Source organism: Macaca fascicularis, chromosome 7 (genome assembly GCF_037993035.2).
Source record: "Macaca fascicularis isolate 582-1 chromosome 7, T2T-MFA8v1.1".
Taxonomy (NCBI): domain Eukaryota; kingdom Metazoa; phylum Chordata; class Mammalia; order Primates; family Cercopithecidae; genus Macaca; species Macaca fascicularis.
The window spans coordinates 18,528,581-18,551,223 of NC_088381.1; the positions used below are offsets into that span (position 1 = coordinate 18,528,581).

General features: G+C 47.8%; 1 protein-coding gene across 2 annotated transcripts in view; it reads right to left on the bottom strand.

Annotated features, from left to right (window-relative positions):
- Window positions 1–22,643, bottom strand: part of EHD4 (EH domain containing 4) — a 74,196-nt gene that overhangs the window by 38,008 nt on the left and 13,545 nt on the right. For both annotated transcript variants that reach the window (XM_005559275.4, XM_073995583.1), the window contains exons 2-3: window positions 18,319–18,495; window positions 7,459–7,556 (exon numbers count right to left, since the gene is read on the bottom strand). In XM_005559275.4, the coding sequence (XP_005559332.3) occupies window positions 7,459–7,556; window positions 18,319–18,495 (275 nt within the window). The remainder of the gene's footprint in view (window positions 1–7,458; window positions 7,557–18,318; window positions 18,496–22,643) is intronic.

The window sequence follows — 22,643 nt, forward strand, 5'->3', positions numbered from 1 at the left end:
GCAAGGTAGTGTGTACTCTTTTCCAAGCAAAATTATCACCAAAAATTGCTAAAGGAAAAAAAATAGAAGATTTGATGTTGTTGGGGGAAAGCATCAGTTACATTTTCTCATGGGGTTTGCTGCCTTCTCCAGGTGTGTGGCTGGCAGCTGCATTTTGCCCTGGTTTGCATCCACGTCTCTTGTGGTTAACAGCATGTACTCTGGAACCAGACGGCCTGGTTTAAATCCCATTCAACCACTTGTTGGCTATGTTGGTCATCAGCCACCTTAAAATGTAGTGGCTTAAACAATAACTTCTATTTTCTCCGTGGTTCCGTGGGTTGACTGAGCTCAGTTGGGTTCTTGCTTGGGGTCTGTCAGAAGGTGATAGTCAGATGGCAGTTGGGGCTGGAGTCACCTGACAGCCCAGTTGAGCTGGTTCTGTGATGGCCCCTTCACTCACAGCTCAGCTGGACCAGGCAAGCAGGCTGCCTGGGCCTCTTGGCCTCTCCTTGTGGCTAGCTTGGGCTTCCCTCACAGTATGGTGGCCTCAGTCACAGTATGACAACTACTGTTGGACTTTTTAGATGGCAGCTGGCTTCCCACAGAATGAACACTTGAACAGATTTAGGTGGAACCGGCAGGGCTTCTTATGACCTAGACTTAGGAAATCATGAAGTATCACTTCTGCAGAATTCTACTAACCAAAAGTGAGTTAGAAGGTCAATCCAGACGCATGGACAGAAAACTCCCAAGGCACGAATGCTGGGAGGCACAGGTCTTGGCGTGGTGGTGGGAGGAGGCAGCATCTTTTAAGACAAGCTACCATACTTGCTACATGATTGTCAGCAAATTACTTAAGCTCTCTGTGCCTCAGTCTTCTCTTCTATAAAATGGGATAACTGCTCCTACCTCACAGAGTTTTTGTGAGGAGCAAATGAGTTAATAATATGTGGAAAGCACTTAATGCACTATCAGAGTATTAACTATTATTATTATTACTCAAAAGAGTAAGGAGCAAATGTTTTTCTCTGATTAATCTCTGTATCCCAATGTCTGAGATATCCCATGAAATGTTTTATATCATAAACATAAAAATGAAATGCTCTATACGCAAAGTAAGTGAAGTGTCCTTCTCCCCATCAAATAAAACTTTTCTTTTCATGTAAAAGACTAGGTTTCAAGTTTAGATAAAAACAGTCATTTCTCACAATCAATAATGCATTTGATACATTAACAAAAACTCAAAATAGCTGCCAGGGCTGGCGAATGCTGCTGTGAGTCATGGTGGTGATATGCTCACATCAGGGCCGGAAGCAGCAACACTTGTGGTGTGGAATTTCCCGTGGCACCAGCGGAAAAGGAGTCTGGATGCGTTTGTCAAAACTTCCCCGAAACAAAAAGAAATCAGGATTTCCTGCTAGAGGCCCAAGTGGCTAGTGATGTCCAGGACCTCACAACCCAGCCTCAGACCGGCCTTAGCCCTGGCTGGAAAACAGGATCTGCCAACAAATCAGCAGGGCTGGGCCCCCCCTCCAGGGATGGACACTTTTCTGTCACTGCCAAATCCAGACAAAGCTCACAGTCAGGTCACTGAATGCAAACTCTAAATACAAAAATGGCTTCATGATCGAGCCTGTGGCTTGCATGTTCTGTTCTACAGAATTCTCTACCACATCCTCCCATACCTCCTACCCCTCAGTATTCCATGTGGCCTTCAGGACAAGTTCGAGTCTACTGCCACGTGCACCCACCTGCCGTGGAGCCGTGTTCCAGCCACACGCACAGCTCCCTTTCCTCCAAGGGCCCTGAACTCACATATCTCTCTCTGTTGTTTCACACACTCTTTCTGCTGTCTAGAAGAGATACCGACAGGAAGGGCAGCCACGGTTCTCTCTCCCTTGACTCTGCCCCAGGCAGAGGCTGTGGTAAGAGTGTCATGTCTTCGTCTCACTTTATCTGCACACCGGCCCACAGCACCCTGCCTTGGCTGGCCAGCGAGCTTGCCCATCTCTCCAGCCGGGCTCTCATCAACAACAGCCCTTCGGAAGGACAGACACATAGACCAAAGGAAGGGAACTGAGGGTTCCTGGTCTCTTAGGAAAAAAGCTTCTGTTATTGCCTGTCATTCCTTTTTTTGCATATGTGTGTGTTTTCCTCTCAAATCCTTCTTGTTACCAAAGCCGAGAGGGGAAGTCATTCTTATCTGGACATCTGTAACTGTTCTCTCTCCTTTCCTGGGCAAGCTTCAAAATCCGGTCTTTTGTCTTCAAAGTTCAAAAGTAGATGCGTTTGTACTTCCCTCATTGTGGTCTATTGGTGCCTTTTTCATTTTTTTCTGCACCCCTCTTAGTCACAGCTTGGATGTCCAGGCCCCGTTTCCTAGCTCTGTCGATTCTTCTGAGATATGGGTTGAGGAAACCTTATCCGAAAAGGTTGGGACCGGAAGTGCTTTGCATTTCAGATTTTCTGATTTGGGAATACCTGCATGTATATAATGAGAGAGCTTGGGAATGGGACCCAAGCCTAAACACAAAATTCACTCATGCTTCATAGACACCATCTACAGATGGCCTAAAGGTAATTTTATAGAACATTTAAAATAATTTTGTGCATGAAACAAAGTTTGGATTGTGCCCCGTCACAGGAGGTCAGATGTAGAATTTTCCACTGGTGGCATCACGTCAAAAAGTTTTGGATTTTGGAGCATTTTGGATTTTCAGTTTTCAGTTTAAAGATGTTCAACCTGTAGTGCGTTTGAGCCCCTCAGCTGTGTCAGCAGACCCTTGAAACAGCCTGTTCCTGTTTGTATCACTACTCAGGCGCCTTTTTGATGCTTGAGGCCTAGGGAGACTTAAAGATGTCTGTATATAAATGTTAAAATGGTAATCAGTGATTCTGAGCTTCTGTTATTGCCTGTCATGTCATCTGAAGTGCAGTTAGATCCTCCCGGTTTCATGTACTATTACTGTCTCCAACTTTTACTAGCAGGGCGTTTTCTGTCCTTTTATTTTTCATTGTCTTCTCAGTTCTATTCATTGGTTTACAATGAATAGGCTGGGATTAAGAGGCAAGGGCTTAAACATCAGGAAAAGACACTCTCGAATTTTCATTTGACAGCTGTTGTTCCTGAGAGAATAAGTCGATCTGTTACAAAATGTAGAGTTTTTTCCTTCTAGAGTTATTTAAATTTTTAAAAGGGAAAAGCTGCACTATTTTTATTACCAAAATCAAGTCTATTGAAGGCTACACAAAACCTCATATTCTCAAGAAACCATAGGAATAAACAGCACCTTGAAAATGCCATGTGCTAAATAGATGGACAAGCATACCAGTTGCTACATTATAATTTTTCAAAGGATGTTACGATTGGAGTCAGAATCCAGAGGCTTGTCCTAAGTAGCTGGGAACACAGTTGTGTTCATGCTAACTCTAGAAATAAATCCTAGATTATGTTTAGGTTCAGCATGGACTCAATAGTATTCTAGGAAACAGTATTTCAGGGGCCAGCATGATAAGAGGTCGAGTGGGAAGGAAAATGCTATGTGCGTGGATAAAGGTGCTCTTTCTTCTCATCGCAGAGTCAAACACCTGGCTACTATGGTCAAGGGCAAAGGATGTTCTGAAGAGTGAACCAACTCAGATTTACCTACACACTTCAAGAAAGCAATTTAGAAAACCGCAGAAATCCAAACATTCTTTCATTGGCTACTAAAATACAAGAAAAGAAATCAAGAAAAGTTTGTAGGACTTTTGGGAAGTTATTACTTGATCAGAATATTATTATTATAAATATATGAGAACATTTTTATCCTTGCTTGATGAGAATTCAACACTTCATGTCAGCCAGGAAAACTACAGGTTAGTAACTAAACTAACCTAGTCTGTTGTCCTTAAAGATTTTCTGCTAATGGCCAGGTGCGGTGGCTCACGCCTGTAATCCCAGCACTTTGGGAGGCCGAGGCGGGCGGATCACTTGAGGTCAGGAGTTTGAGACCAGCCTGGACAACATCGTGAAACCCCGTCACTTCTAAAAATACAAAAATTAGCTGAGTGTAGTGGTGGGCACCTGTTTTCCCAGCTACTCGGGAGGCTGAGGCAGCAGAGTCGCTTGAACCTGGGAGGCGGAGGCTGCAGTGAGCCGATATCATGCCATTGCACTCCAGGTTGGGTGACAGAGCAAGACTCCGTCTCAAAAAAAAAAAAAAGAAGACTTTCTGCTAACCGTAATTTGAACTAAGGAACATTTGAGGGGTAAGGAGCTTCCACATGGAGTAGCAGAGTAAAAATTGCTCCAAAATCAATTGCCCTCAAGGGTTTCATTTATACAGTTCCTAAACAGGAGATTTAGATGACATTTACTCCCCTGGAACGCTATGTATTTCTTTTTTTTTAATAAATAGACATGAGGTCTCACTATGGTGGCCAAGCTGGTCTCGAACTCCTAAACTCAAGTGATCCTCCTGCCTCGGCCTCCCAAAGTGCTGGGATTACAGGCGTGAGCCACCGTGCCCAGCCAGTTACTCAGCTTTTGAGGGTTAATCATCAACTGCACAAAGGCGAAAGGCAGAGCACTGGAGGGCAGCACACCAGTGGCCACCTTTCCTCCTTCCCAGGCATGAGGCCCGTAAAGGAGGCAAAGACCTGCCAGTGAAGTCAGTGGGGGATGCTTTAAACATCTTGTGGGGTCACAATTTGTACCCAGTCTATTATCCCATGTTGACGTTAATTCCTGGCAAAGGTGGGGCTGTGGTCTTACGAAGCTGGTCTTATGAAGCTGGGTGTAGGTGTGAGCCTATGTGAGAATGTGGCACTGTTTGCGATCGTTTGAGCTGAACCTGCTTTACAACACTATGTATTCTTTGGGGTAAATGTGTTGAAAATGTCAGCTGAGTGACTTTCACCACCAGCTGTGCCCCTAACACTGTGTGGCACCGGGCTTGGGAACCACGGCTGTGGCCCGTTGTGCTGTCATCGCTTGTGGCTCTGGGTCCTTCCCCACCTGTTGCTGTGTCCATCAGTGTGGCAGGGACCGCCGACTGGCTAGAACCTATATGCTATTTCTGTGTATAGGATGTGAGTAAGTACATGCCACAGTAAGTCAGACCAGGATATGAGTCAGATCATATTATAAAGTGATACAAAGAACTGATCTTCAAAGCATTTTGGAAGCATTAATCCGTGTGTCAACTCCACCGTAAGGGAGCTACAGTTTGAAAGACACGATTACTAAGCAAAGGAGAGACGCTGCAACACACGGGGGAACAGAGTTGGCTAAAGGCCTACCAGTGAGGACAAATGCATATGGTGGCAGTCAAAACCTGGAGGCCTTAAAATTTAGAGGTAAAAAGAAAGAGTTACCAAGACCACATATTTCTCCAGCATATTCAGTCAGAAATGGAGAAGTAGTGAAACATGGGCGGCTCAGAATAGCTGTGGAACATGAGCCTGCTTTATTTTCCTGTTAAAACAAAACATACTATCTGCAGAGCAACCTTTCTGGGGCTAAATTAATGCTCCTAAACAGACTCTTAAAAAAAATTGATTGGCACTGAGGTATAGAGATACACATAAAAAGATGACCGTATACAGCACTAAGCATAAAAAAGTATTAACAATCATGATGTCCACAAATCCGCAAAATGAGCTATATTATGTCCCTTTAATGGAACCCAAGCAGCTATTAAAACAAATGAAATAATCTGAATATACTGGCATGGAATGATGTCCAAGATAGACTGTTATGAGGAAAAATCAAGTTGTAGAAAATGTGCATGGTAATCCCATTTCTATTAGAAATGTGTTTGCATATGCATAGGAAAAAGTCTCTAAGAAGTGAGAGAAAACCATGAATAATTGTTATCTGTGACAGTGAGTTTTTTTTACATTCTTATTCATTGACTGAATCCTTTGCAACAAACATCCATACTTTTCTAATAGAAAATAAAGCAAACAAGATATTTATGAGAGAAGAATAGCATTAACCTGTTTTTTTTCTAAAAAATAATTGCAAGTTTCTTGGAGGCCTGGGAAGGGGAAGGGTGGCCTTAATGGCGCTCCATACCTGGCAAGTCCCTGACTGAAACAGTGAAGGCACAGCAGGCGAACCCTGGGAGGCCTTGGCTCAGCGCAGCCCTGAGCTTTCTGCGGGCCACGGAGCAGCAGAGATGGCATTCCCAAAATGCCAAGAGAAAGGAGGGCTTATTGGCCTCGGAATCCCTTTCTTGACCCCTGTCACGGGACCCTCGCTGGCCTATGTAACTGCACTTGTGCTTTGTGAGCTGTGGGGTGTTCACTGCCTGGTTGTAACCTGTGACCGCGACCCCACACAGGCTTCTGCTCAACCTTGGCACACCCGGACTTCTCAGCGTGGTGCTACCGACTTGCTGTTCAAGCGGTTGTGAAGAGTTCTCAGCCAGAAGTGAAGGCAGCGATGCACCTGCTCCATCTCCTCCCTCCCAGCAACCCGCCTTTGTTTCAAGGGGCAGGGTGAGGGAATGACTTGAGCTGCCTCTGGACCTGTGATGGCAGGAACCCATCCTGACCCTCCCGATCAGGCATTTCTTCTCCATAAGTCAACTCTGTCCTCTGGTCTGCCCCTGATGCCCCCTTCCTCCAGGACAGAGGAAGACAGCAGGCCCACTTGTTTTTTTGTTTTTGTTTTTGTTTTTTTTTTTAGACGGAGTTTCGCTCTTTCGCCCAGGCTGGAGTGCAGCGGTGTGATCTCCACTCTCCGCAACCTCAGCCTCCTGGGTTCGGCTCTCCTGCCTCAGCCTCCCAAGTAGCTTGGACTACAGGTGCACGCCACCATGCCCAGCTAATTTTTGTATTTTTAGTAGAGATGGGGTTTCACCATGTTGGCCAGGCTGGTCTCGAACTCCTGACCTCAGCTGATCCACCTGCCTCGGCCTCCCAAAGTGCTGGGATTACAGGCGTGAGCCACCGTGCTCAGCAGACCCATCCGTTTTGACTACAAAGCGCAGGCCTAGAAGCAGCCGTTGCCTCAGCCTTGTCTTGTGAAGGCTGGAGAAGCCCAGATGTCCTCTTCTGCACAAGCATTTTCTAGTCTTCACAGATCCCCTCTGAACGCTTCAGTCTCTCCCCACCCCAGAGCTTCCCTTAGGTAATTCCTACTCCTCCTTCAGATCCTACAGCCAGTGCTGTTTCCTCCAGGAGCCTCTCCCAACAACCCGAGGCCAAGGCAGGTCCCTTCACACCCTGATACCTCCCAGTGTTCACCCCACTCCTCATCTTCATTTACTCATGTGTAAGTCAACAAACATCTTCTCACAGAATACAAGCCCCTGGAGGGGCAGAGTCTTTGATGCTATGAACTCCTGGTTGACATCTGGGGTCCCTTCAGCTGCCCAACAGCTGTGCTGGAGGACAGACAGAATACGACAGGGACAGAAATCCTCTGCTCACAGCAGAGAGGGCCTCAGCCAGCACTTGGTGGGGAGGGCGGGGACAGGCACTAACCTCGGCTGATGCGCTGCTTCTCCCCAGAAAGGATGCCGGGGCTGTCGATGATGCTGATGCTCTTCAGGACCTGATTGGGCAGCTGTGAGCACATGAATCTGGAAGAGACGGATCAAAGGAGGGGTCAGAAACTGGACATCGCAGAGTGCTCCAACCATGGGGCTCCTTGGCCTCTCTGGGCTTACTGACATCTGTAAAGGGGGATCTGAAGGAGACTGACAGAAACTGAGGATGGCTAATGAAGTCATTTGTGAAGTAGGAGCTTGGAGGAGATTGACAGCACCTCCGTCCTGCCACAGAGAACGGATGCTGGCCCATGGGACAGGTATGGGAGGTGCACAGGAACCTGCTGCCACCTGCCACCTGACGCCTTTCTGTTCATTTTGATTTTAGCTAACATTTATTGAACATGTAGGAATCTTACAAATATCCTCTCATTTGATCCTCATATTGACCTCATGAGGTGAAGGAATTATCCTTAACCTAAGAGAGGTTAAGTAATGCTCAGGGTCACTCAGAGCAGTGCCTTAAACCCAGGTCAGCCTGGCGCCAAAGCCATGGGCTTAACCTCTCCTCGCTCCATGCTGGTCCCTGCCCAAGCATCCTGGGCTTCTCCCCCTGGGAATCCCTGCCTTCTTCAGGGTGCACTGCCCCACTGGGCTGGAGAGCCCCAAGCTCCCTGCCTATTCCCAAGCATGACAGCTGGAGGGACTGGGGCCTGTTTCCCCATCTGATGCCCCAGGGACTTAGCCTCCAGCCTGGTGTCCCCTATGGCCTTAGGGCCAGGGAGGGGCAGGCACCTGTGACACCCAACATCCTCCAGGTGCTTAGGAGTCTAGGGGAGCTGGAGAGTCGGTGAGGCGACCAGGTTAGGGGAGGCCCTGGCTGAGCATCTTTAGGCCTCTCTTGTTCCTCACTTGCCTGATACCATCTCCTCCTCCTGATCCTGGTCCCTTCTCCCCGTAGTCACTGCCCTCGCATCCACCCGACAGAAGCAGAGTGGGGAGGAAAAATCGAGCCTGTGGATAAGCAGACCTGGGTTCAAGTTCTGCCCAGCGTTTCCTGATAATCTGCTATGGGACTCTGGGTGAGGGCCTCCTGCTCTGGGTCTCAGGTTCCTCCGTGAAAATGGTGGCTTCCCAACAGGGTCTGGCGATGTCCTTTTAGCTTTCAGACTGAATAACTCTACAAGTGATGGTAGGAAGTGCTTTGTTACTTCCACCCTGGGCACCAGGGCCTGGGCTGGACCGTTGTGAGGCGCCGTGTATGTTTAAGGCAGAAAGTGTAGAATGCCTCTGCTTTTCCGCTACCATGGATGGCTGACATCTGCGTCTGTGTGGGCAGAAAGCTAAAACCTCAATTCTTCCGTGCGGCGGGGAAGTGGTGGGGATTACTCATAAAGTAAAAATGCTGGGAATGCAGGACAGGGAGGCCTGGCCAGCCTCCACAGCGCACATGTGGACAGCACAGCCCTGGGTAACAGCGGCCAATACTGACATTTCAAAATCACTTTCTCTGAAGGGGCTCAGGACACGATTTTCACACAGTCTTTCCTACATTTTCAAATCGGCCCAGGAAGATATAGGAAAAGATACTGAGATCCTTTTGCAGATGGAAAAGTTGAAGCACAAAGCAGTTATGACATTCTGAGGCCATGCTGCTATGCATGCTGGCTGCAGACCGCAACCTACTATTTCTGATGTCAGTGGGGTGGAACTTAACCCACAAAGTTAAAAACCTCATAACGTTAAAAGTAAAGGGTCAAGTTAGTGGAAGAGAAGCCCCCCCATTTCTACCTGTCTCCAGACACGGGGAGATTTGTGTGAATAAAGCACATGAGGCTCACCAAGCATTCTTTGTAAGTTCACAGAAAAAACCCCACCGTGCCATTATTCAATTCTCTAGAAGTGGGGTAGGAACAGGGCTCTGAGCGCATCTGTGGTGAACCTCGTTTCTCGTCAGGAATGATTGTCTCTCAGTGCCGTCCCATCCTTTCCACCACATGGCCCGAGACATCTGGCAGAGCTGAACACATCACACCTACGTGAAACAATTTTCTGCAAACCATTCCCGTGGAGAGGCTGATCTCTTCCCCAAATCACAAGCTCACACTCAATATCCATTTTTCCAAAACAGCCACCCCCTAGATTCTCAGGTGAGGCTAACAGAGGGATTCAAAATTTGCACACTGTTCACTCCCTGTGTGTAAGGCAACAGCCTTTCCACAGGCCTCCTGACATGACAGCAGAGGCCAGGCATGGCAGCCACAGAGCAAGCCACCGTGAGATGCACTGACATCACCACACGGCATACAAGGGGGCAAAGCGAGGAGCCCAGGAGGGCTGAAAAAGAAAGGACGAGGAGGAGGGGGGTGGGGAGGGGGAGGGAGAGCTTTGGCTGGGCCACCCCAAGAGTGGGCGGCTGGGGTTTTGTGTGCACAGCTGGACTCTGCTCCCTGAAAGACAGTGTCCAGGGGTGAGGGGCAGGCAAGAGAACAGAAAGGAGCATTGAGACCCTGTGGTGGCACGCTCATGCTGCGAGGTGACAACTCCGTACGAATGTGTTCCTACGAAGTTATGCTGGGATCACAAAAAATCCTAATGCTGTTCTAGCAATCGTGCCTCACGCTTCTGCTCTGAGAAAGGGAGGTGCACGGCAAACGTACTTGTTGTGTGTATAAAAGCAGTGCAGTGGCAGTCGTAGCCCAGGAGTGAAGAACCTGGGCTCTGCAGTCAGCACTGCCAAGTTCATGTCCCGACCCCATCAATTCACAGCCGTGGGACTTGGCCACGTATGTCATGTGACTCCTCTGCGCCCAGTCTCCTCCTTTATAAGCAGAGGCTCACAGCCCTTCCTGGAAGGTTGCAGTGAGCCTGGAGTTAGTGTGCACGGAAAGTGCTTCAAACAGTGCCTGACACCCAGTAAGACGGCCCTGGCCGGCCTGGCTTATTGAAATGTTTCCAAGCACAGATTTGCTGTCCCAAGATGGATTTCCTACTCCTTCCTGGGGAGATTAACACAAGGAGGATCTGTGCCTTGCCTTCTACATTTCATGTAAAATATGCAGACATGTGCTGGTTCAATCCAGGAGCCTCACACGGCTTTTGTGAGTGGCCTTCACCCAAGGATGACCTGATAAATGTTGTCTTCTGGAGTAAGAGAAGAGGGAGCAACCGAAGATCCTAGGCTGGCACTCCCAACTCCACATCCTCTCCACATCTAAGGAAGGGCTAGGGGTAGCACAGAGGGGGAATAAAGTAATGGTCCGGGCTATGAGGTCTCAGGCAAGCTGCTAGGAGTCCTGCCACACAGTAAAAGGAGAGAGTAAAGCCAGGCATGGTGACTCTCACCTGTAATCCCAGCACTTTGGGAGGCTGAGTGGGGAGGATCTTTTGAACCCAGGAGTCCAAGAACAGCCTGGGCAACATAATGAGACTTTGTCTCTACAAAAAATAAAATTAGCCAGGCATGGTGGCATGCGCCTGTAGTCCCAGATACTCAGGAGGCTGAGGTAGGAGTCCGGCTTGAGCCCAGGAGGTTGGAGCTGCAGTGAGCTTTGATGGTGCCAGTGCACTCCAGCCTGTGCAACAGAGCGAGACCCTATCTCAGTTAAATACATACATACATACATATCTACAGAAGGGGGGGGCAAGGAGATTACTTTAAATTTCCCCCACACTAACATTCCAATTAAATGATTAGCATTTTAAAAACTAGACTTTTAGAAGAACTAGGCAGTACCTTAATACTGATTTTGATTCCTCAACAAAACAGTAATATCTGTAGTCATTATAATAATAAAATAGCACAAACATTTCCTGACCTCTTACTGGGTGTCAGGCACAGTTTGAAGTACTTTCCATGCACATGAACTCCAGCCTTACTGCAGCCTTATAGGTAGGGCTGTGAGCCTCTGCATTTAGAGGAGGAGACTGGGCACAGAGAAGACACACGCCATAACTTGCTGAGAAGTGATGGAGCCGGGACATGAACTTGGGAGTGCTGACTGCAGAGCCCAGGTTCTTCACTCCTGGGCTACTATTACCACGGCTGCTATTACTATTACCACAGCACACACTGGAACCACTGCTGTGTGGCGTATCATGCACAGGGCAACATCCTAAAACAAAGGGGTGACGTACCACAGCCCTGGAACTCGTCCCCAAAGGGGCTTCCTTGTGTGGCTTGCTCTCTACCTAGTGGTGTGGAGTGTCAGGGTGGGGAGCAGGAGGTAGGAGATTTGGGCTCTAGATGTCTCCCTTACTCACTCATTCTGAGACCTTGACCTTGCACGGGTCTCTAAACCTCTCTGAGCAACTCTACCAGTCCTGTGGACTTCCAGGTTTGCCATTAGGTTCAAATGAACCTAAGCTTACAACAGAGAGAGTACAGAATTGTTTCAAAGTACTTCCTTTCACCCCAGCCCACTTTATTGATGAAGGTAAAACCAGAGAGGTAATATAACTTCCTAAATTTGCACGGTAAATAGGACACAACCCACAAAAAGACTTTGACAACTGAACTGTAATAATTCTTATTATATGGTCCTACCACAAATGGCTGATCTTATCTTCCAGGGCCTAGGAGGAATCAGGAACTGAATTTCACATCCAGATCACAGCAAAGCCCCGGCTGCCCTATTAGATTGAAACTAATTACCATTTTTAAAGGTTAAAGATGGTTTAAGACTGCCAATTTCATATGGTTCAACCTAAATATGTACTTTTATAAATCCCCTCCTGACTGCCACAGGGGAAAGCCCAGTGCAATGGCCCAGCCAGGAAGGTCTGCCTGAGCCCAGGGAGAAAGGCATTTCTGGAATGTCAGGACCAGAAATGTACAGGCAGCTGCCAGTCAAGAACAATGGTTTAGGCTAGGTGCAGCGGCTCATGCTGTAATCCCAGCACTTTGGGAGGCCAAGGCAGGTGGATCACGAGGTCAGCAGTTCAAATCAGCCTGGCTAACACGGTGAAACCCTGTCTCTGTTAAAAATACAAAAATTAGCTGGGTGTGGTGGTGGGTATCTATAATCATAGCTACTCGGGAGAATGAGGCAGAGAATTGCTTGAACCTGGCAGGCAGAGGTTGCAGTGAGCCAAGATCATGACACTGCACTCCAGCATATGTGACAGAGCAAGACTCTGTCTCAAAAAAAAAGAACAATGGTTTAGTGACCACGGAACCACCACCCAGGGAACTACCACAATCTTTTTATTTTTTAAATTTTTTTTCAGAGACAAGGTCTCTCGCTATGTTGCCCAGGTGGGTCTCAAACTCCTGGGCTCAAGCGATCGGCCTGCCTCGGCCTACCAAAGCGCTGGGATTATGGCATGAGCCACCGTGGCTGGCCAACAAATCTTGAGGTCAAAGAAGAATGGGGAAAGCTTCAGCAAGGTTATTATAGATAAATGAACCACAACACACACGCACATGACAACCCAGTTATTCCCTCAGATTAAAAAAAAAAAAAACTATTTTGCTGGTGAATCAAGAGTGATTCTTGGCAAGAGCCTGTTATCCTTAATTTCTGCAGCTAAATTGGCTGGGGGAGCAGCACGTGCTTGGACTGATGCTGTGAACTTTAGTAAGTCAGTTTTTAAAAATTCCCAGTGGTACATAGTGACTGTGAAATATTCAAAACTTGGCTGGGTGCAGTGTCTCATGCCCGTAATCCCAGCACTCTGGGAGGCCAAGGTGGGTAGATTGCTTGGGCTCAGGATTCAAGACCAGCCTGACCAATATGGCAAAACCTTATCTCTACAAAAAATACAAAAATTAGCTGGGCATGGTGGCACACGCCTGTAGTCCCAGCAATCGGGAGGCTGAGGTGGGAGGATCGCTGGAGCAGAAGTCGGGGCTGCAGTGAGCTGTGATCGTGCCTCTGCACTCCCGCCTGGGCAACAGAGTGAGACCCTGTGTGTGTGTGTGTGTGTGTGTGTGTGTGTGTGTGTGTGTGTATGTATAAATTCGGCCAGGCACGGTGGCTGATACCTGTAATCCCAGCACTTTGGGAGGCCGAGGCAGGTGGATCACCTGAGGTCAGGAATTCAAGACCAGCCTTGCCAACATGGTGAAACCCCATCTCTACAAAAATACAAAAAGTAGCCAGTCGTGGTGGTGGACACCTGTAATCCCAGCTACTCGGGAGGCTGAGGCAGGAGAATCACTTCAACCCGGGAGGCGGAGGTTGCAGTGAGCCAAGATTGCGCCACTGCACTCCAGTCTGGGCGACAAGAGTGAAATTCCGTCTCAAAAAAAAAAAAAGAAATCAAAACTCAAAAGCTAAACTGAGTAAGCCTCACTTAATTACAAACACAGAAGTAACAAATGGAGTACAAGCCCAGTAAGACACCTGTGTGTTTTATGATGGGGGAATCACCGTTCAAACACCAGACAGGGGTTATCATCACCATCACCAGGCCCAGATAAAATGACTGAGACCTGGAAGGGCTGTTCACACTCCTTCAGCTCAAAAGGAAGTTTCAAGTTATTTTTCACAGAAAACGTGACTTTTTCACAGAAAAATAACTTTTTTCACAGAAAGAAACAGAGGCAATGACGAAGTACATGAGATTAAGAATTTCTTCTGTGGAAGACAACAATTTAAAATAATACTAGATCCCAGACTAAAAATGTCTGTAGCTAGCTGAATCTGAAAATACATACATTACCATTTTTTAGAAAAGGAGACTGAGAAATAACATAACATCTTATTCAAAAGCAGACTGCAGGGGGAAATGTCAGACCCCAGTGAATGCCTGGCACTTCTTGGACTGACCCGAGTACCCTGGCATCTCGGAGGATCCAGTGCTCTGGGTGCCCTTGGCTGTCTCCTCCTCTGTGGGGGGCAACTGCCTCCTGATAGCAACCTCTGGAACGTCAACAAGCACCTCCCCAGAGCAGCTCCCAGACGGCCGCTGAGGAATTCGTCCTGAGCACAGCAGTCTGTTAGAGTTTCAGAATGTCCCACTACAGCCATTTCCACAGAACTCTTTGTGTTCTACACTAAACTCCTTTTATTGTTCAAGTATGGAATTTCTCTAATATACACCTTTTTAGGAATTTATATTCATTTCTCAGAAATGCACCATAGACCCCCTTGTCACTCCTTAGACGCCAGCCTGGGAGGCTGACTCAGGCTCCGCTGCTTTGCTTAATGGTGGAGGGTGTTGTCCCTGGGGGCAGATGCCCAAGCCAGCACTCCTTAAGGAGAAGGCCAGGTAATGACAACCTGTCACCTGTCACCTGTCGCAGGGAGATTCTGGTGTGGCTGCCTGGGGGAGAAAGTTCTCCACAGAAAACAAGCAATTTTCTTTACTTGGTGTTACATTTTGACCTAGTTCCCAGGGAAGTATGCTATGTGAAAAGAGGTTTGCCTCTAGTGCTAACCCTGTGCTGTTCCCAGAGGGAAGCTATAATTATGTACACACATTTGAACGCCCTAACTAATTGACTCTTTCTTGAATAACTGCTGTGTGGCGCTGTCCTGTGGATACTACTTAATCAGGCTGTTTACTCTCAGGTAGCTGAGTTCACATGAGGCATGTCCCTTACATGTGAGCCTGACACACACTTGGTAGAAGGACAGAAACTCCTCTTGGCTGGTGCTGAGCAGAGGTGTGGGGTGGAGGACAGGGGAGAAGGGGAACCTGGATTCCGATCCCCTCTCTGTCTCTCCCTGATGGCCTCTCCCTGAGCAAGTCATGTCTTTGCTTTCTGCTTTCTCATTTGTAGACTGGCCACAGTATTGTCTGTTATCAACCTCAAAAGAATAATGTACATGAAATGATGTAAGTGATGACTGGGGACATAATCACTGCCATCTTCATCATCATTACCGGAGGGCTATATTAGGGACAGCCTTACGAGTTAAATAGGGGACACTGGGCAGTGATTCCCAGTCCAAACATCGTACTGTTCATTGGCCAGCCTGGGTTTCAATCCCAGCACTGATCTTACTGGTGAAGTGACCCCCTGGAAATTAAAGTAACCTCTTTATGCCTTGATTCCTCCCCCTCCATTGAGGATAACAGTAGCACCATGTCACAGGGGTTCTGTGAGGATTTAAAGCTAATATACAAGTCTACAACAGAACCTGACACATAAATGCCATATAATTATTTGCTATTATTTTTCTTTTTCTTTTTTTTTTTTTTTTTTTGAGACGGAGTCTTGCTCTGTCACCCAGGCTGGAGTGCAGTGGCCGGATCTCAGCTCACTGCAAGCTCCGCCTCCCGGGTTTACGCCATTCTCCTGCCTCAGCCTCCCGAGTAGCTGGGACTACAGGCGCCCGCCACCTCGCCCGGCTAGTTTTTTTGTATTTTTTAGTAGAGACGGGGTTTCACCGTGTTAGCCGGGATCGTCTCTCGATCTCCTGGCCTCGTGATCCGCCCGTCTCGGCCTCCCAAAGTGCTGGGATTACAGGCTTGAGCCACCGCGCCCGGCCTTGCTATTATTTTTCTATGTGTTATTCTGAATTCAATTGACACTTGCTTTTATTATAAGACATGAATTATTTTCAGCAAGTTTTAAATTCTGAGACATGAGCTTTGCCATTCAAAATCATTCCTGAACACTTCTTTTCTGTACTCAAATTTTTTTTTTTTTTTTTGTTAGGAAAGTAAATCATTTGCCAAAATAAAACAAGCCAATAACCACTCTTCCTGGTTTCTCCCTTGTGAATACAGACGTCACAAAGTGGGAATCTGAAAAAAGTGGCAGCTTATTTCATTAAGCCTTTGTTGGGCAAAAAGAGCCTCAGACAAAGGGCAGTGGCAGTGAAACCAGAGGACCCCAGGGAAGCCTTCCACAGAGATAGACCCTGTGCCTTGAACTTTCTGGGGCCTCCCCTTCTGGTCTACTTCCCCTCCACCCTGGGCCACTCTGTCCTGAGAGATCTGGAGAGTTGACCCTCTGGGGTTCTCCCGCCCAGGGCTCAACCTCCTGTCCCACAGTGAGACACTCTGGTGCCACCCAAGGCAGCTCTGGAGTTGAAGAGTAAACTCCTCCTAGAAAAGTCAGCCCTGCAGGTTGGAAAAAATCACCTGGACAGTGTTCCTATCACCATCAGTAATAAGACGGAACTTCTCTGGGACTCCTTCCACATCACCTGCACATTTCTGTTCATCCCATTGCCAGGCTTCCTGGATACTTTCTTTGATTTGCAATAGGAGCATCAAAAAGCCCCTAAAGGAGACTTCAGCTCCCCGGAGAGTTCCAACTTCCACAGAAGGCACCTGCGGAGGTGCCTGGGGGGCCCTCGGCCAAGCCAGTGCACAGCATCCAGCACATCATTCATTCCTCAGCCACGTGAATGGTGCCCCTGGAGCTGCACGATGAGGTGCTTCAGCCTTTGGGAGGACAGCAGCCAGCTGGGAGGATCCGTTCCTATTTTTAAAAACTTCTAGAAAGGAGATGTGGTCTGTCAGCTCTAATCCTACTTCCTCTCCCTAAAGAGGCTTGGATGACCCTCCCTAGCTCTGTGCCTCCTACAACCCACTCCCCCAAATCAGTCACACGAAAGCTAGACCCAGGAAAGAGGGAAATGGAGGGGTGGGAGGGGGATGATAGGAAAAAAGAGAAAAGCATTACATAAAGGCTAGGGATAGCAAATAGGAGGTGCAGGAGGGAGGAAGGAAGGCAGATCCAGTGGGAAAGGGCAGAGCTGCAGCCAGGGGCACCAGCCGGCCTGTCCTCCCCACCCCCAGCAGCCCTCAGTTCCACTGGGAACTCTAATGAAAGGTTATGGGAGGAGTACAAATAAAACACATCTCCAAGTAAGGCAGAACCTCAGCGATCCCACAACTTTACATCTATAAAATAATGACCACGTAGGCTGGGTGCGGTAGCTCACACCTATAATCCCAGCACTTTGGGAAGCCAAGGTGGGTGGATCACCTGAGGTCAGGAATTTGAGACCAGCCTGGCCAACATGGTGAAACCCCGTCTCTACTAAAAATATGAAAATTAGCTGGGTGTGGTGGTGCGTGCCTGTAATCCCAGCTACTCGGGAGGCTGAGGCAGGAGAATTGCTTGAACCCAGGAGGCGGAGGTTGCAGTGAGCCGAGATCGTGCCACTGCACTCCAGCCTGGGAGACAGAGTGAAAAAAAAAAAAAAAGACCACGTAAGAAAATCAGCTTTCCATGTTTTTCACTCTGTTTCCCTGGCCCTGCTCTGATAAATAAGGAAACAGCTCACAGCTGGGAGTGAGAAGCAAAAGGGTCAGCCAGGGAGGTGGGGGGACCTGTCCTGGAGTCAGCAGATAAAACCCAAGTGTCAGATGAAGCTTAGGGGTCCTCTGGGCTAAGCTCTCTGACTGCAGAAGCCCAGCGCACCATGCCTGAGAGATGTCCGTCTCGCCAGCGCTTAACATTGCCGGTGACAGGGAGCTCACTGCCTCACAAGGCAGCCTAATCCATTTCTGTGCAGCTCAAATCCTTAGAAATTTTTTCCTTATACTGTATAGCCTTTTTATTTTTTAACTTTTTAAAATTTTTGCAGAGACAGGGTCACACTTTGTTGTCCAAGCTGGTCTCAAACTCCTGGCTTCGAACAATCCTTTCACCTCGGTCTCCCAAAGTGCTGGATTACAGGCACGAGCCATGCACCTGGCCCTGTGCAGCCTTATAATGTCCAATCCTGGGCATTAGCTCTACCCTCTCAAGTTACCCAGAATAGGCATAAATGATCATTTCCTATGATAGTCTTTCAAATATCTTAATATGATAAACATATTTTCTATGACTTCTAGAGTAGACAGTCTCTGTTCTTCTGTTTTTGAACCTTTATATGTAACTGGCAATAATTCAAAGAACAGGTTTAAACAGCCTGACCGAAGATGGCAGCTTGCTGGTCCTTACCGATTCAGGAAAGCGTTTCCAAAGCGACTGAGCTTTCTAAACGGCTTTTTGGGGTCCACGACTAAAGCATTCCCTGGGGTGCTGCCCTCAGTCTCTCCATACATCACAGCGATGAAGGAGTCAGTGGTGGGCTCCGGACCAATCCTCATGCCTGGGAAATCCTGCTCCAGTAGGTATCTGGGAGAGGGAAGAAGAAGAGAAAGCTTAGCATCTTGTCACAAAGTAAGAGGCCAGAAAGCTGCCTGTGATTACCATTTTTTTTACATAATCATTTAAAAATGTAGAAACATAACCCCCAAGAAAAGCACAGTGATCCTCATTTGCATTTCTGTTGATGCAACAGACGCTACCCCAAGAGAAGTGTAGCGTGCTGGCTCCTGGGCGGATTCCTGGAAGCTCTGTTCAGGCGCACATCCCTTAGGGGAGCCTCCCTGATCTGCATGTGGGGATACCTCTTCTGTGGTCCCTGGGTGCCCTGTGCCTGCTGCCAGTGTGGTGCTCAGCATGTGTACTACAATGACTTGTTTATGGGCCCTGCAAGGTGTCTGAGGTGATGAGAGCAGACCCATGTCCCAACCATGCCAGGAGGGTGATCTTCGCCTTATAAGCCTTGAAGGGGCTCAAGGGAAAAAACCTGCATGGCCTTCTGCAGCTCCCCATTCCTGCGACTAACAATCTATTTGGTCCTAAACTATTTCTTTGTTTCTAAAAAGTTCTGAATGATTCCAATGTAAGCCCACAATCTGTGACTATTTCCAGGGAGAGAAAGTGCTGAATTCTATCAAATGCCAAACACAATTTTCCCACCTTTAAAAGAATGAGAAATTAAGCCACCATTTAGAACTACGTTTTCTATGGAAATAAAATTGATTTTTTTTTTTTTTTGAGACAGGGTCTTGCTCTGTTGCCCAGGCTGGCTGGAGTACAGTGCTGCAATCTCAGCTCACTGCTGCCTTAACCTCCTGGGCTCCAACAATCCTCCTACCTCAGCCTCCCAAGTACCGGGGACTACAGACACACACCACCATGCCTAGCTAACTTTTTGTAGAAATAAGGTTTCACCATGTTGCCCAGGCTGGTCTTGAACGCCTGGGCTCAAGCCATCCACTCACCTTGGCCTCCCAAAGTGGTGGGATTACAGGCATGAGCCACCACGCCTGGCCTAAAACTGAAATTGTTTAGCAACCTTAACGGGCTATATTCTACACCTTTAATTGATGTCACTGCTAGTTTTAACTTCAAAGTTTCTTTGTTCCTGTGAAGTTGTGGCACCCCAGAATAGATACACCATTAAAATATGTCTCCTAAATTTAGAGTAAATCTATCTGATGATATATTTTATCTCTAAATTTAGAGAAAGAATCTGCTAATAGCAGACGGCATTTACTGGTGCTCGCTATAATCCTGGTGCAGCACCGAGCCTTCTATATCGTTTCACTTCACGCTGTGAGGTGGATGATGACATTATCCGCGTTTTATTTACAGGTGGGAAAATGGGGTATCAGAGAGGCCAAGCGGCTTGCCCAAGGTCACACCATGGATGTTCGAGTGGAAATGGAATGCAAGCAGTCGGACTCCAGAGCTTCCACTGTCTTCAGAAATGGCCTTGAGTTACTGGTTTGCTCAGGGGTGAAAAGCAAAGCAAAGTTCAGGGCCTCATCCCAGGGTGTAGCACTGGGCATGAGGCATGAGGATCCCCATTTCCTCTCAGGTGAGGGGAAGAGCTCTGCACACAGTCCCCCTGCACGGCCCTCCGGCCACCCTGACAACAAGGGCCAGCTCTCCCTACTCGCCCTGGAGGAAAGCTGGGCTCAGGAGGTGCTACCGTTTCAAAATGTGTTCAGATATAATTTTTCAAATATCTTCAAAAGTTTCTCAATCAAAACCTTTGTGTCCCTAACAGCCTAGAAATATTCATGTTGATCAATTCGTACACATTCCACACAAATCTGAGCAATACCGGTAAAAGTTACTGAGAGGGATGGCCCACTCTGTGAAACTCCAGCCTCTGTGGAGCATATCCAGAGCGTGTGGACTCCACATACGCACGTGAATGTGGAATTTAGGTTTCACAGACCCTCTGGGATCTCAAGTGTGAAGTCATTCAGCAGCGAGGCTGGAATTCAAAGCCAGATCACACTCTTGCCTCCCCTCACGTCCAGTTGGATTTTTATGCCCTGTGGCCTGGATGAGGCCATGTCTGGAGGCTGGTAAGAGGGACCGAGGGAGGGGAGACTGCTAGGGAGGGAGGGGCTTGGGAGAACAGCAGCCAGTGTCGCCAGGCTCCCCGCAGCACACACAGTTCGCAATCCACGAAAATGTGAGGTGCGAGAGTGGGTTTGAAGCTTGACAGGCACTTTGCTCCAGAATCAGTGCTAACAGCAACGGTGGGCTGGCCAAGACAGCCCACAAAAGGCCATGCACACTGATAAAAGGGATGAACCAGACGGGAACTGCAGCGTGTGCTTTTCAGGGAAGAGCTCGGTGTGGAGCTCCACCTTGGGTGGCTCGCGGCAACACGGGCCCTTCTCGGCACCTTCACCAAGCCCGGCCAGGAGGAGGCCCTCCAGATTCCAGGCCAGGGAGGTGAGCATGCGGATACCGTATTTAAGCAGTGAGTCCCCAGCTGGACAATCACTCACACAGCACAGGTGCTGAAGTCAGACATCACTGTCGAGAAGCGCCTGAATTACTTTCTGATGTTTCATTTCTATACTGGTACAGCAAATCCCACTACTTTTGAAATAACAGGAGTTTCAAGGAAAAATATAAATGAAAAAAATTGTTTAAAGAAGAGCAGATGTTTCCTAAGTAAGAAACTCCTAAACCAGAGTTTCCTAAGTAGCGACCCTATCGGACAGAACTTTAACAACAAATTATTTCTAAACTGTGCTTCAAATGTGAAATAATTTGAAGTTGAAGGTGTCCCCCTTTGACTGTGACCTTGGTAAATCAATCTCTGGATCTCAGACACAGAGGAAGAACTAGAATTAGGAAGAATTACTGTTACAAAGCTTGCTTGCATTATCAACTTGTTTGGTGATACTTTCTCCCACAGGTAATACAAAGTTAACATTCAACGTTCAATTTCACTATCAAAGAAATACCAGTAAAGACACAGCATATTAACACATTTTTAAAAACTCAGAATCTTCAATGCTGGCAAGGGTCCTGTGAGATAAACACCCTTATATATGTTGGTGGGGGAATAAGTTGGTCTAACTTCGCTAAAATGCAATTTGACACTATATGTTAGAAGCCTTTAAAATAGGGGTCTTGCTGGGAGCGGTGGCTCGTGCCTGTAATCCCAGCATTTTGGGAGGCTGCAGTACCAGGATCACTTGGCATAGGAGTTCGACACTAGCCTGGGCAACATGGAGAAACCCCATCTCTACAAAACATACAAAAATTAGCCAGGTGTGGTGGCATGTACCTACAGTCCCAGCTACTTAATAGGTTGGGGTGGGAGAATCGTTTGAGCCCAGGGAGGTCGAAGCTGCAGTGAGCTGTGATCATATCACTGTACTCCAGCCTAGGTGACAGAGTGAAACCCTGTCTCTAAATAAATAAGTAAAAACTAAACTCCAATGGGGGTCTTGCGGAGTTGACCTCTAACATCTCGTGCTGGCGTTATTTGAGGGCTTGTTCCCCCCCCTCTCTTGGGCTGTCATTTCCTGCAGGGCATGGTCTATATACTCAGTACTTTGGAAACCTGGAGTCTGGTAGGAATGATTTGATTCAGGCTCTTATCTCTACAAGCGACAAGACTGAGGGTTAGCGCAGGAACATGGCTTGTTGCTGGTCAGACTCCCAGGGTGGCCACACAGGACCCAGTACCTGCAGTCCCTTTCTCCTGGCCCCAGGCTTCTGCTCTTACATCAGGCACAGCACCATCACCCTGGGGTCCCACACTGTCCCCAGCTCCCTGGTGTTCTAAGCAGGACCCGGCAGATCCCTGAGTTGACATATGACACTCTAAGCTGATTGCCCTGAAGAAGATTTTTCACTGGGGGACTGCAGAAACTCAGACTCATTTATGCCACACTACTGGCTAGGCAGGTACGTGTCAGTGCAGGGAGGGAACTTGGAACAACCAAGACACCAAGTATCTGACATGGAGAAAGGGAGAATGAAGTGATGGATCCACATACAGCAAGCTGGAAGGGAAGAGTCTGAGCTGATGCTGAGGTGCGATGCGCATAAATGGGTCAATCACACAGCCACACGGGACAGCCTGATCAACTGTGTTAGACATTTCTCACGGCGGGAGTGCCTCAGAGGCTTTCTCAAAGCTACGAGTTTCAGAGACTCCAGTGTTATCTGCA